Source organism: Eupeodes corollae, chromosome 3 (assembly GCF_945859685.1).
Source record: "Eupeodes corollae chromosome 3, idEupCoro1.1, whole genome shotgun sequence".
NCBI lineage: Eukaryota > Metazoa > Arthropoda > Insecta > Diptera > Syrphidae > Eupeodes > Eupeodes corollae.
Window position 1 is genome coordinate 13,135,891 of NC_079149.1, and position 14,757 is coordinate 13,150,647.

General features: G+C 30.2%; 1 protein-coding gene across 1 annotated transcript in view; it reads left to right on the forward strand.

Annotated features, from left to right (window-relative positions):
- The window catches only part of LOC129951652 (cyclic nucleotide-gated cation channel subunit A), a 261,226-nt gene extending 255,419 nt beyond the window's left edge, over positions 1-5,807 (forward strand). Inside the window, exons 6-9 of the mRNA XM_056063900.1 lie at positions 3,475-4,014; positions 4,110-4,775; positions 4,878-5,028; positions 5,561-5,807. Of these exons, the coding sequence (XP_055919875.1) occupies positions 3,475-4,014; positions 4,110-4,775; positions 4,878-5,028; positions 5,561-5,699 (1,496 nt within the window). The 3' untranslated portion in view covers positions 5,700-5,807. The remainder of the gene's footprint in view (positions 1-3,474; positions 4,015-4,109; positions 4,776-4,877; positions 5,029-5,560) is intronic.
- Positions 5,808-14,757: the final 8,950 nt, after the last annotated feature.

The window sequence follows — 14,757 nt, forward strand, 5'->3', positions numbered from 1 at the left end:
GAGTTATGCAGAGGCGTTTTAGGGGGTTATTAAAGAGAATGTATATTATGTGTGGTGTGTCTTAAAGTGCTTGTGGTTTGTTCATTATGGTTTTTCTGGCTGCTTCATCATTCAGAGCCAGAACCAGACCAAGAAGACGATGACGATAAGGACAACAAGGACGAAGGACGTTGGAAAAGTTATTCCACGATGAATTGTTGTTTTTATGTGAAAGTCATGGATATATGTATGATCCTGGTGTATCATTATTCCACCAGGAAATACACAATTTATACGAGATTCCTACATTTATATTTTCTATTTAACTCATATCGCACACAAAATTTAAGTCTTTGAACGGGACGTAGCAATCAGCTTGTTATCGGTTCCAAAAATGTGTATTGTTCTAGGTAATTTCCGCGGTCTATTTTACCCTAATTTTTCTCAGAAGTTCTCATACTAAACAACATTTTTGTATAAATCATTGAATGTTTCGCTAATTTGACAAGAGTTATTGTTAGATGATTTGTACAATGTAGAAGCTAAGATTTAACTCTTGACCTTTTGGCATTTATGTCAGACGTCAAACTTGGGCATTTATGGTAACTCTGAAGTAATTTTTCTTTTGTTTTTTGAATACACAACTTGACCTTTAACCTTCGTAATAATCACAAGCATACCAACTAGAAAAAGACAGGAAGAGAAAGTAATTTTTCGGTCATTGTAGGTTAATATACCTTTTGTACATTATGAAGATATGATATTTGTGTACGTTTGTTAAAGTAAGTAAGGGAGGCTTTTATGGGTTTATATATAGCATTCAAGCCATTCATCCGGGTAGCGTTAAATGTTTCACTAGTAAATTGATACAAATCTTATTTATAGAACAAGAATGTTGCTTCATAATCCTTAGAACAACATGTAAATATGGTAGAATATGTGGAAATGGTTAAATTGAATCGATACTGTTTCCGACTGTTGTATGGTTGTTTTTATTGTTTTCTTTTTTTTAAAGAGCCTGAGAATTTGAAATTATGGCACAATGGCGCAAGTCATAAATGTTGTTGGATGCATTTTGTAGTATTATAATCTAGTAGATAATATCATGAAGTTTATCATTAACACTATTTTCCTCAATAAATCTAGCTTAAATATTGGGTTTCAATGCTTCAAAAGTGTCTGGTTTATCAGAAAAGAGCAATGCCTTAGTTCTCTAGAGCTTGTTCTTCACCATTTCTTAAGAAATAAGGACTGATGATGCCACCAGCTTGTAAACCGCACGAAAAATTCAATTTTAATGAATATATTGTTGAGTCATTCATGGCGGACGATTTTCGATGCCGTTTTGCTTATTGGCGAACCAATTTTCAGAAATAATCTTCATCACGGAATACCGTAACTTGAGCGGAGTATTTTCATTTATATACCATTTTCTCGCTTCAAACTGAACTTATGTTTTTACTTCTTTTGGCTGAAGTACAAAATTAACAAATATTGAAGTGAAGTGCCACACGTCTGGTAGGGAATCTAGTTGACAGTTGCTTGATAGCGGGGTATTGACTGCACTTCTAGAAGAAAAGTTTTCCACATGCTGTTTTATTTACTGATAATCCCTTATATTTTTTTTTTTTGAGAGCTGCCTTCAGAAATTTTGAAAATAAATTCTGAAGACAATCAAGTTTTATGGATTTCGGTTTCCTTTTTTTTTGGAATTATTTCACTTAAATATTTTTATTGAGATTACCAATTGCAATTAGCGATTGACTATCATTCCCTGAGACAAAATTGTTTTATTATTGGCTTATTATACCACTCATTAAATTTTTGAGTAGATAGATATCCTTTGATGGAAACAGTCTTGCACCTTCGCTTACTTAATCTTTCAAGATTGTAGCATTATTAAAACATTATTTTAAGATTATTGTTTGATGTTATAGATGAAAAGGTCATGTTCGGAGTTCGGACACACCCCTACTGAACCGAAGGAGCTCTGCTCCGCCTTGTGTCAGGACGTCCCGATTGTACAGGAGTCGCCTATCCACGGTTCTTCGTCTGAAGTGGTAGATTAGCGGAACTGCCAATCTATCCTGTATTAGACCGCATCTATCTAAAAAGGGGAATGCCTCTGGTGGAATGAGCCACCAGAGGCAGAGTTCGAAGTGACAAATTTTTGTTTAGGTTTTTTGATTTATAAAAAAACCTTTATCAAGATTTTTTCAAAAAATATACTTGTTTGGTATCACGTTACAATATATAATGTAAAATTTAATTCAAGTCTCTAGCGTTTTTGGTTCGTAAGATATTTAGGGATAACCAAAATGTTTATTTCGACTCTAGGGACCTTGAAACGTGGAGAAATGTCAAAATTTTCAACCCATTACAATAACTTCCTATGGGAAGTTCACAAAAACCATTTAATTGTTGGCTTATTGCACTATTTATTCGATTTTGGAGTAAAAATCCATTGTTGGAAACAATCCCTCACCTTCGTTTACTTAAACTTACAAGTTCGTGACATTATTAAAACACAATCTTTATATTATTGCTCGATATTCTAGATAAAAAAACTCAAGGAAAAACTCTAATAAACGCGGTTTTTTCTGAATCTTCGGGATAAGGAACAGTATTTATATAAGAATCAGCTATCTATCAACTCTCTTTATAAAAGTTACATTGGTCGACAAGGTAAGTTCCTGTTTGTACGATAGGCTTTAATGTCTTTAATTCAAGTCTGACTCAAAACTCACGCCAGGTTTTTCAGATACTACTTTTTAAAATAAAAAAAAAGTTATATGAACATTTTTGAGCCTAATATAATTCTTGAAGTAGTTTATTTTTTAATAAAGTTCGTATTGGTTTTCCAAATCTTTAATCCTTATCTTTAATATTCAGTTTAAATATTTGGAGTTCGAAAATGTTCGAAATATCTTGATAAGTTGTCGGATTTCACTTGTCTTGCATATTTCTTCAAGATACGCTGAAGAATTTATGTTAAAATGATTTTGAATAGAAAAAGATTTTAAAATATTTTTTGATTTTGCAACGAACTTCGTCGTCTTAACAAGACTTTAAATCAAGTTCTAAAATATATTGAACAAATATAAAAATGATGTTTAAAGCGGCTCTTTGGAAAAAATAAACCCAAAATCGAAACCTCAATTCGAAATCGTTACCAAACATTAGCTCCGAATTTTCTTTTTATTGTGTAGTAGATAAGTTCCTTAAAAAATCTTGACATTGAAAAAGCAACATATGTACATACATTTAGATGTGTTTACCTTATAAATCTTATAAGCTATTTAACTGTTTACATCTGGTGCCTGATGGCATTTCCTGTCGCCAAAATGAAAGTCATATTACTCCATTTCCACCTCAACCACAAAATTATTCCACAAACATAACCAAAATATATTAATGCATAGACATAGAGACTTACTTCCATTTTCAAACCACCTTTAAACCTACATACATAACTATGTTTATATTTTCTTATAGGTTACCTGGAGCAAGGTCTTCTTGTTCGAGATGCATACAAATTACGAAAACACTATTTCTCAACCAAAGGCTGGTCAATAGATGTCCTCTCGATGTTGCCAACAGACCTTGTCTATATATGGTGGCCACCGACATCATGCAGTTCCATACATCTACCCTGCCCAGTGATTGTACGACTCAATCGTTTATTGCGTCTTCCAAGGATGTGGGAATGGTTCGATCGCACCGAAACCGCTACCGGATATCCCAATGCATTTCGTATTTGCAAAGTTGTCCTAGCCATCTTGGTTCTGATACACTGGAATGCATGCATGTACTTTGCCATCAGTTTTGCCCTTGGTTTCGGAACAGATAATTGGGTGTACAATTTGAAAGGTGACCGCAATGCCACACTCCAGAGACAATATATCTACAGCTTCTATTGGTCTACCTTGACGTTGACCACAATTGGAGAAACACCCACTCCTGAGAATGATGCCGAGTATCTATTTGTGGTGGCAGATTTTTTGGCTGGTGTTCTCATCTTTGCTACGATTGTAGGTGAGTTGAATCAGTTCGTTCGTTTGTTCATTGAAGTTTTGAGAACGAGTTATGAGGTTGTGCAATGAATCTTGTGTGTTTTTCTATCGTTATAGGAAACATCGGTTCGATGATTTCGAACATGAACGTAGCCAGGGTCGAGTTCCAGAATCGCATGGACGGTGTGAAACAGTACATGGCCTTCCGGAAAGTGGGCAACGAATTAGAGGCACGAGTGATTCGTTGGTTTGCCTACACTTGGTCACAGAGTGGGGCGTTGGACGAGGAGCGAGTGCTCTCCGCCCTGCCGGACAAACTGAAGGCCGAAATTGCCATCCGGGTGCACATGGACACTCTGAAGCAAGTACGAATCTTCCAAGACTGCGAACCAGGCCTGCTGGAAGCGCTGGTGCTGAAACTAAAGCTGCAAGTGTTCAGCCCGGGCGACTACATCTGTCGCAAGGGCGATGTTGGCAAGGAAATGTACATAGTCAAGAGGGGGAAGTTGTCGGTGGTGGCGGACGATGGAGTGACGGTATTTGCCACTTTGGGTGCAGGTTCAGTTTTTGGGGAGGTTTCGGTGTTGGAAATAGCCGGTAATCGAACGGGCAATAGAAGGACGGCAAATGTTCGCTCGCTGGGCTATTCGGATCTGTTTTGTTTGGCTAAGAGGGATCTGTGGGAAACGCTGGCCGATTATCCGGAGGCGAGAGCCACCCTCACCGAGAGGGGATGTCAATTACTGCGGAAGGACGGACTGCTCGATGAGGATGTATTTTCAAGTGAGTTGGGTCAAAATATCATATTTCCTACAAAAATAGAAAATTCTGTTGGTTCAATATAAACAATGAGAATATTCGATTGTTATTTTTCTTTTTCTTAAGATTCCCAACGTGTTCAAGATAGTATAGAAGGTGGAATAGAAAAACTCGAGGTTTCCGTAGAAAATCTTAATGTTCGGCTGGCGAGACTCCTGGCCGAATACACCGCAAGCCAAGCTAAATTAAAACAACGATTGGCTAAATTGGAAGTCAAGTAAGTATTTTGTTTTAAAAATTTGCACTCATAGTCTAAGTCTCTGTTCACACTGATGGAAGCTTATTTTGACGTCTCATCATTTAACCTCAATCCTTAATGATGTTTTAAAAGAGATAAATACGTTTGTAGGGAACACAAATGCAAGTTTCGTACAAAAATAAGTGATAAATTTATGAGTCTTTAAAATGAGATGTCAGAATCAGTTGTCAAAATGAAACGTCCAAAATAATTCATCTAAAAAGAGTTCAATGGGGAATTTCTCAAGTTAAATAAAAAATAATTCAAGACTTGTAGACCAAGTTGACGTAAGAAATATTTAACTGTGTAAAAGTCCGCACCCTAAACAAAGATCCAATTACTTTTGCAAATGGCGATGAATGTCAATTCGGCTTTGACATTTGTGAAGATTAAACAAGAAAAATACATGTGACAACATTTGTGTCATTATACAAATATTAAATGGTTTTTCATATTATTTTTTAAAAGTGTCTTGATTGTTTTTAAATTTGTTTATTTTATTTAATTATAGCGCCCAATTAACAACCAAAGAACAACAAGAAAACTCCCAAAAAATGCGCAGCAGTCGTTTATATTCCCTACCAGCGAAAAAACGTCGACAACGTCCAATTTCATCGAAATCTGCCGATTCCAAACAAAACACTTTATGAAGAGAATTTACGATAAAAACACCAATTCCAAACATTTTATACGAATTTGTTTTTGAAATTAAATTAATTTTCAACTTTAACTACTTGTAGATCAAAAAACAACTACAGTAGCAGCTGAAAAAATAAATACATCTCTCTCATATACGAAAATTGGTATGTTTTTCTTTTTTCGAAAAATAAAAAATCTACGGTGATAATAAATAAAATATTTGTATTCTCTTCTTAAATATTTTTTTTCTTGATTATTTAATATTTTAAGTTCATAAAATTTTAAATTTGTTAAGAAACATGTGCCTCGAAAACATATATATATATATATAATAATAAATAAAATTAATATTTGTATTAAATGTAAAAAAAATAAATTTAAAAACATAAAAATATTAAATATTCTTATAGGTAGTTTATAAATGTTAATGTGAATTTATATACACAGAAATCAAAAGCAAAGGATTAAAAACATAAATACATATTTAAAATTTAAAGAAGAAATATATATACATAAAAATAATTATGTTAAGAAAATAAATGTTCTTAAAAAATGTCCCCTGTAAATCTGTTATTTTAAATATTTATATTTCCAAAATAAAATAAGTGGTAAGTATATATTTTTCTGTGAATAAATTAATACAAATACGGAATAAATTGTGTGTTTCGATATCGTTACTTTTTTGTCAGTATAAAAATTAAACATACAAATGAATTTCTTATGAATCAATTCCACTTTCAATTTCATCAATTTCGTATTTAGGGGAAATTATTTACTTTTAATCTTAAAAACCAAAGCGTTTCATGTATTAAGTTTCAGTTACACTAAATGAAATTCAAAGAAAAAAAATGAAGAGTACAATTATGTATATTGATTAATGAGAAATAATGTAAATAATATCTAATTTCACTGCATGCTCCTTTGATTCAGATGAAATTTGTTCGAATTCTTAAAATCATCATTCTTCTCCTGTTAAACGTTCACGTGGAAATCTGAATTTTGCTTTTCGACTGAGGAAAATTCCAAAATATTGCAAAATACCTACAAATGAAATTTTAGTAAATGAATAATCCTAAGAAATTCAAGAGTAAAATGTTAATGGAAATTATTTTTCAAAAGTTAGAAGATTTACAAATATATCGAAGCTTTCAAGAGAACTGGAGAATAAGGCCATTTATTTTTTATATGATTTCTTGTTAATTTGAAAAACGTGCCACTTTGTTTTTCATAGTTTTTTTAATCTATCAACGGTGCGGGTCAAAATGCTGTATTTTAAATACTGTATGGTCAAAATTCTGTATGATACTGTACGATACTGTATGGTTAATATTCTGTATTGTCAAAATACTTTATCTCATAATACTGGAATTTTTGACGATTCAATTATTTTGGTGCTAAAAAAAGTATTTTATTTTTTGGCCTTATATACAGCATTTTGAAATACAGAATTTTGATACACAGAATTTTGAAGTACAGCATTTTGATCATGCAGTATTTTGATCCATACTATATTTCGACCCCAACCCAACTGTCAACCTTTTTTTGAATTCCTCTTTCAGTCGTAAATAAATGAATTGAGAACGTTTTGAACTCAAAAACTGCTAAAAGCTGGCATGGTAGGATTTTTTCTTCAAATGATCTCTGTACTTTTTTCACATCGCGTCGTTATGTCAACGTTAATCATTCAAATTAGAGGGTTTCTGTCTCTTGACTTTTCAAAATTTGAGAAAGTTGAGGTTGTTTGTAATGAAATGCAGGAGAAATGGTTAGGTAGTTCGAAGATCGATAAAGCAGTGCTTTTGAAGTTTGTTAAAAGAAGGGGAAAGTACATTTAAATTTTTGCTTTTGATATAATGGTACTCCAAATTGTATTTAAAAATGACATTACGATGGTAAAGAAGTCGAAAAAAGTGGGTTCTCGTCACTACAGCCCAAACTTCTTACTTGGTAGTTAAGATTTTAAACAGGTTCAAGTTAGTGTCTTTTGATTTCCTTCACATGTATTCATTCATTCTTCAGTCGTTGGTCAGGTTTGTTCACAACCCTAACAATTGTTTGGTAAAAAATTGAAAATTCGAATTCTCTCAAAACATTCCAATTGATTTTTCGAAAAATGTTTGTTTTGATTTTTTTGAAATATAGAATAAAAAAAACACGTCTGTTTAAAATCATCAAATATATTTAAAGATTTTAAAATGTACTTGTAAAAAAAATGGTGTTTTCAAAAATTTAAATGCCATTTGATTTCTAGAATAACATAACATTTCAAAATTAGTCTTTTAGAATTGTTACAGCTGTTTTTATTTTTAAATTATTTTTGTCTTTATAATATTTTATATTAAAAAAAAAATTAAAAAAAGGACATTTTTGAACACCAAATATTACTGAGACTGATAGCTTCTGCAAAAAAATAATTATTGAAATCGGCTGATTTGTTCTTGAGAAAATTTAAAAACATAATAACGGTTCTATGGAGGGGTACCCTACTCAACTAATACAGTGATATTTTTTAATATTGATTGAGCCAAATTAAAAAACAAAGTTTAAGAGAAAATTTAATGAAAATAAATCGGTTCATATTCGAGAAAATTCCAATTTTTGATTTTTGAGCTTTTGGTGTATTGTCTTATAAATGTCTTATTGTTTTTAATTTTCTCTGAAACTTTTTAACTTATTTTTAACTTTTGACTTTTCTCGACGTTCCAAGAACCCAAGAGTCGAAATAAAAGATTTTTAGAGAGAGAGATACCTGTGCGTGCTTGTGTACGTTGTACGTTCGCGACGTTTTCTTCGACGTCCATAACTCAAGAACCAGATGAGATATTGACTTCAAATAAATTTTGTTATACAGATAATAATGCAGAAAGATGCAGAAAACGCTCTTAAGAAAATTGCGTGTGCGATTTTTCTACCATAGCAGTTTAAAGAAAAAGGTAAACATTTGGTTAACCCTAAATATTTCACGAACCATTGACGCTAGAGACTTGAATTAGATTTTATATGATATATTGTAACGTGATACCAAACCAGTATATTTTTGAAAAAAATCCATTTAAGTTTTTTCTCATAAATCAAATCAAATTTTGAGAAAAATCGAATTAACAATTTTTTTTATGAAAAATAAAAACCTAAAAAAATCAAATATATTTTCTTAAATTTGAGATTATGGCTTCCAACTTATTTTAACTTATAAGAAATATTTTTTTTAACATTCATTCAAATTTTTAGAAAAATCGAATGGAAAACTTGCTAAAAATGTATTTTCGATTCAAATAGCTTCTCAAAAATTTAAAACATTGGTTTCAAACTTATTTTATATCACATAAAATATTGTTTTTGACATTCAGTGAATTTTTGATTAGAATACAACAGTCCGTTTTTTATAAAAAAATAAAATCTACAAAAAACAGTACGAACATTTATCACAAATTAATGGTTCTCGATATCACGTGAACAATAGAAAGAATTGACTTCAAATTGATTTCATTTATCCAACTTGTATTTGTTTATATAAGAAGTAAAACCTTTTAAGAAATGCTACTAAAACTGGTAAAAATTACTTTTCGACTAAAAAACAATTTCATCACATGCAAAATATTGTTATTAATTTTAAAATTCTTTTGAATAATTTAATCGACAACTTTTTTAACAAAACATGAAATCCTACAAACCAAAGCAAGATAAATTGACAAACAGGATGGGAAGTTATCACTGTGGGTCGCATCCCAGCCTCTTTTCACAAAATTTGAAGTTCAAAAATGTCTTTTTTGGGATTTTTTAAAGAATTCATTCTTCAAAATTCGGTATCTCGAAAATTGAAATAAATAAATACCAAACATAGATTTTAAAAAAATTGGAATTTTTTGATTGGCATTTACATTTTTAAAGATAAATGTATTTTGACAGGATAAATTTTAATTTTTAACAGAATACAAGATAAATTTCAAACGACTTAGTCGTACATTATTTTTTAAATCCTATTTTGTTTATTTCATTAAGATTGTTCTTCACTTTGATTCACTGGCTTTATTTTAATCGATTGATTTGTTTCCAGTGTTGCCACATGCAAATTTGTCACGTCATATCAACGAGACATTTTTGAATCCTTCAAGATTTAAATTTAAACTAAATGAAGAGTTTTAAAATTTGTTTAAATTGTTTGAATCCATCAAGCCTTCTATTTTAGCTCAATTTCAATTAAATCTAGATTAAAAGTTGATTTTTATTTCTTATAAGTATGAATAAATTCTTTCTATGGTTTTCAATTATTTTGTAAATCTTGGAAACACGATAGTTTGATTTTGTAACATTTCACTTATATAAAGACGATAGAATTGTGTTCACGAAACCAACACACTCCAAGCCTATTTTGCTTTTTGTTTTTAATTCACAGAAAATTGTTTACTTCACCTAAACTATTCGAACAAAAATGAATATTATATATAATTTATAAAAACCCCCCTAAAATTTGTACATTTCCAAACCAAAAAATAAAGCGTTCTTATATCTAAAATAGGTTTTAAGTGATTCTCTTATCAATTTAAAATTAAATAAAAATATATTTAAGGAAAATAAATTCGACAACAAAAAAATTCCAAATTTTCTACCAGCATATCTTAAAATTTATTTATTATTTCAAATTCTCCAATTTTAAAGTAGCTATGAAACTTTAACAAAAACTTAAACTAAAACATTTGGCAAAACTTTAACTAACTATTGCTTAACTATAATTAATTAGTAAGAACATTTTGATTTGAAACAACATTAAAGTTAACCCTAAAGTTAAACAAATAAAAAAAGAAAACAACTTCTGTGTATAGTTAGATATTATTTAAATTTAAGACTCCATATTAAAATCTAAATAAATGTATAAATGTTTACATTTATGTGTAAACAACAAAAAAGTTAGGAATTTGTTTATTTTAAATAAAATAAGTTAAAATAAAATGGGATTGTCGAAATATATATATTTAAAAAATATTTTAAAAGTGGATCAAAATTATAAAAACTTGTTAAGTGAAAGCTGAATTGTTAGAAAGAAATGAAAATGGAAAAATTAAAAAATTGTTAGCACAAAAAGAGAAAAGAGAGAATGTAATTTTAGAAAATTTATTAAATTATATATATTATATCTGTTTATACATTTACTATACAATTAAAAAACAAAGATGAAAACTATTGAGAGAGGAACTAAAAATTTTATAAAATAAAAATGAAACAAAAAAAAAACAAAAACATTAAATAATTTTAACACTAAAAATAAATTCTTTGTTTTTAAGAGAAACCAAAATATATAACCTAGGGCCCAGTGCGCTGTTAAAGAAATGAACATATTTTTTGTAACGAAAATTAGTATAACCGTATTTATAGAAACATAAATAAGAAAAAATATAAAAACATCAGAAAATAATAATAAAAATAATAATAAATTAATTTTAAATGATGAAGACATTTTGATTTTTCATTTATTTTTTCCAAATCACTATAACTTAGCTTGCTATCTGGAATACGAAAGTACCTGGTTTTCAACACTCCTAAATCAAAAGAAAGGTTTGTATCGATTTTGAAACACGAGCTCTATTTTAGCCATAATTTGACGAAGGTTGGTGTATAAGAAATAAAGCTTTACCCGCATAAGCAAGGTATTAAATAAATAAAATGCACGACTGGATGGCTCGAACTTGCTCCTTTATGCAAAGAGTCTGTTTAAAAGAGTACCTATGTATATAAGCTTTTAAAATATACCTGTAAAATAAGTTTGTCTTCAAAGATACCATTTGGTTTGTCAAAAAAAAACTCAATTTTCATTTTTTTTGTTTGAAAATCGTTAGACCGTTTTTGTTTAAATTAATTTTTTTATAAATTAAAATTTTAAATTTTTCTTAAAAATATTTTGTTTATGATGCAGTTGTTTAGTGATTGAATAAAAATTTAGTCTGGACGAATCATCATTTACATATTATTTAGTTAGCATGTCTCCCTTTTTCGGCTCTCATACGGAACTAATTTTAACAAATAAGGTGTCAAAACAAAGAAAATTTTCTGTATACTATGCGAAATGAATTTTATTAAATATTAATTTATAATTTGTTGACAAACTTAACTTTTTATTATTATTATAAATATATGAAATACTCGGAAAATATTATATTAAAGGAAATAGTTTGTGTATTTGAATGAACTTATCGAATACACGCCATTTTTTGTCGGTAAGCTAGTTTCATCCCAAGACACAACTCATCATAGGGCAACTCATCCCTGCAATGAAAAATACTTAACAAAAACAATTGTTTGTGTATTCAACTAGTTCGTTAAAAGCTCTTTCCTTTGGATATCTTTATTTTAATTTCACATCAGAAGAACCAGGATGGAAAATAAATTATCTGAACATAAGAAAGAGGCAGAACATGTTTGTTTAAATTGTAAACCGATCGCCTATTGGTTGTGTATAGTTAGGTAGGTATCTTAAACGAATAAAGAATATTTAGATAGATAAAGACATGTTTATGATGATAATGAAGGAATATTATTGGTGGTAGAAGGTGCTTACTACAATCCAATTACATTCCTTCTTTCCTTCAAGTTTTCAGCGCAAACATGGAATTATTACTTTCAGTTTATTTTTTTTCGTAAAGGTTTAAAATGAAACAAGCATTCAAACAGGTACAAACTATTGCTATTCATGTGTTGTTTACAGTCAAGCTCTTGTGCGTTTTGCATTTAAGTTATGAAGTGACACTTAAACATTTGTTGTAGAGGTGGTACGTAATACCTATATAGGTAAAATGTGCATAGGTTGAAAGAGTGATTCTAATAGAAAAAATAAATACACTTTCTGGCCCATTTCTTCAACTTGTACTAAGAATTTATTCTTTTATATAGGCAAAGGCAAGTCAAATATGTGTGAAACAACCTTATTCTTAAAGAATGATATTTTAAAATCATATCTACAAAGGTACCAAGATAATACTTCTTAATAGACACTTTAAAATAGATTGTTGATTAAATATATCAAATTCGTTGGTATTTACAATAGTTATAGTTATAAATCGATATAGCGGGCAATGCAAAAATATGTTTTTATTATTAAAAGAAGCCAAGTTAGGAATCGCGGGACCCACCTTTTTTAACTTCTTCACTATCGTAATATCATATCTGTTTAAAATCCCGAGTTCAAAATTTTGCACGAATGCAAAAGTTGTCGTATTGTTCCTATATGTCGCAAGTAAAAAAATTTCAGTGGTGTCAAATCACTTAATATTGGGGGCCAGTTGATATCGCCACGACGAGAAATTATGCGGCCAGGAAATGTCTCTTGCCATAAAGCCATATTCGCTCGATTTTTGTGGCATGTGACACCGTCTTGTTGAAACCACATATTCTCAAAGTCGTATTCTTTAATAAGCGGCAAAATAATCGGTTATCATATATAACCATAACACTCTGAATTAACGGTTACAGTCCTTCCATCATTGTCGTTTTCAAAGAAGTAAGGTTCAATCAGACCCCCGGATCAAAGAACACACCAAAAAATTACTTTTTGTTTATGTAATGGCCTCTCTTCAATTACTTGAGGATTCTGAGAACCCCAAAAACGACAATTTTGTATATTAACACACCCACTGAGTGAGAAATGGACTTCTTCACTGAAAATTGTCGTCCACAGCCTGTTGTTCAAGCACACACTCGACGTTTCTACGACGACATTGTGAATATGGATCTAGGTGTACTTACCCGTTTGTTTCTCTTCTTCCCACCTTCTCAAAAAATTGTGAAAAACTAATAAAAAAAGGATTAGTTCTTTCTTAGATACAATTTTTTATTTTAAATTGATTTTAATTTCGGTTTGGAAAGCCAACGGAAGATTCAATTCTTCGACTTTGCAGTCAACTCTATGGTAGCTTGAATCATAATAAACCGACTATGGCACTTTTTATTGATATGACTAAAACCCTCTAAATCGTTGATCATAATTTACTACTAAGTAAATTATATAAATATAGGATTTAGATGATTTATTTTCCAATGGCTGCAGTCATGTTTGAAAGAAAGAGTTCTAAAAGTAGTAGTTAATGGTGTAATGAGTGAAGCTTGATACCTTAAATCTGGAGTATCTCAGGGCTCCGTACTCGTACCCTTGTCTTTTTCTAGTTTATATTAACTTCCTTTTTATTTTGTAGTTGAATGGCCCTCCTACGGCTTTTGCGGATGATATATCGTTAACTTAGCCGTCAAATTCAGAAAATAATTGTAACATTCAAATTGAAGAAGATCTCGAAATTCTAAGAACTTTATTCTGTGTAAACACTAAAATAATGTCATTTGGAACTTCTAGTCATCAGCTTTGCATTACCAATAACAATTTTATATTTCATGGGTCAAACTGTAGAGAATTCATCTTTTCTTTACATGACTGTTGAAGATCTAATGTTCAAGCTGTTGGTTCTTGTTCCGATTCTTATTTTAAAATTGATTCAATGTACAATTTTAAATATCTAGGAGTAACAATTGTTTTTAACCCGAACTGGAAAGATCATATTTGCAATACCTATACAAAGGTATTTTAAGCTTATAATAGAACAATGTATCTGTTGCAACTATTCTGCTCAAAAATAGTTTTAACTTCAATTTATTACGGGCTTACGCATTTTAAAATACAATGTGGTTTATCTAGTTGGGTGGTTCATATGCTAATACTTTACGACCCTTGTTGATTGTTCATAAAAATCAAATTAAAATAATTTGTAACAAAAATCGATTAACTGAAAGTTGTCCCTAATTCAAGGATGGAATTTTACCATTGAGACACCTTCATACATTTTTAAAGTACTGAAAGAACTTTTCCAGCAAAGTGGTAAGTAAGTAAATAATATGAATCTTGTCAATATACTCACTGTTCATAAAGCTCATTTCTCTTACTTTTATACTTTCACAGCAAGTCATTTAATAACTAACCAACATCTATTAGAACATCTCAAAATTTAAACTCATTTTAATCAAGTAAATTCTATGTGTCATTCAACAAAAGCGTTAAAACGAAAGAATTATAACTATTATTTATTTTTTTAT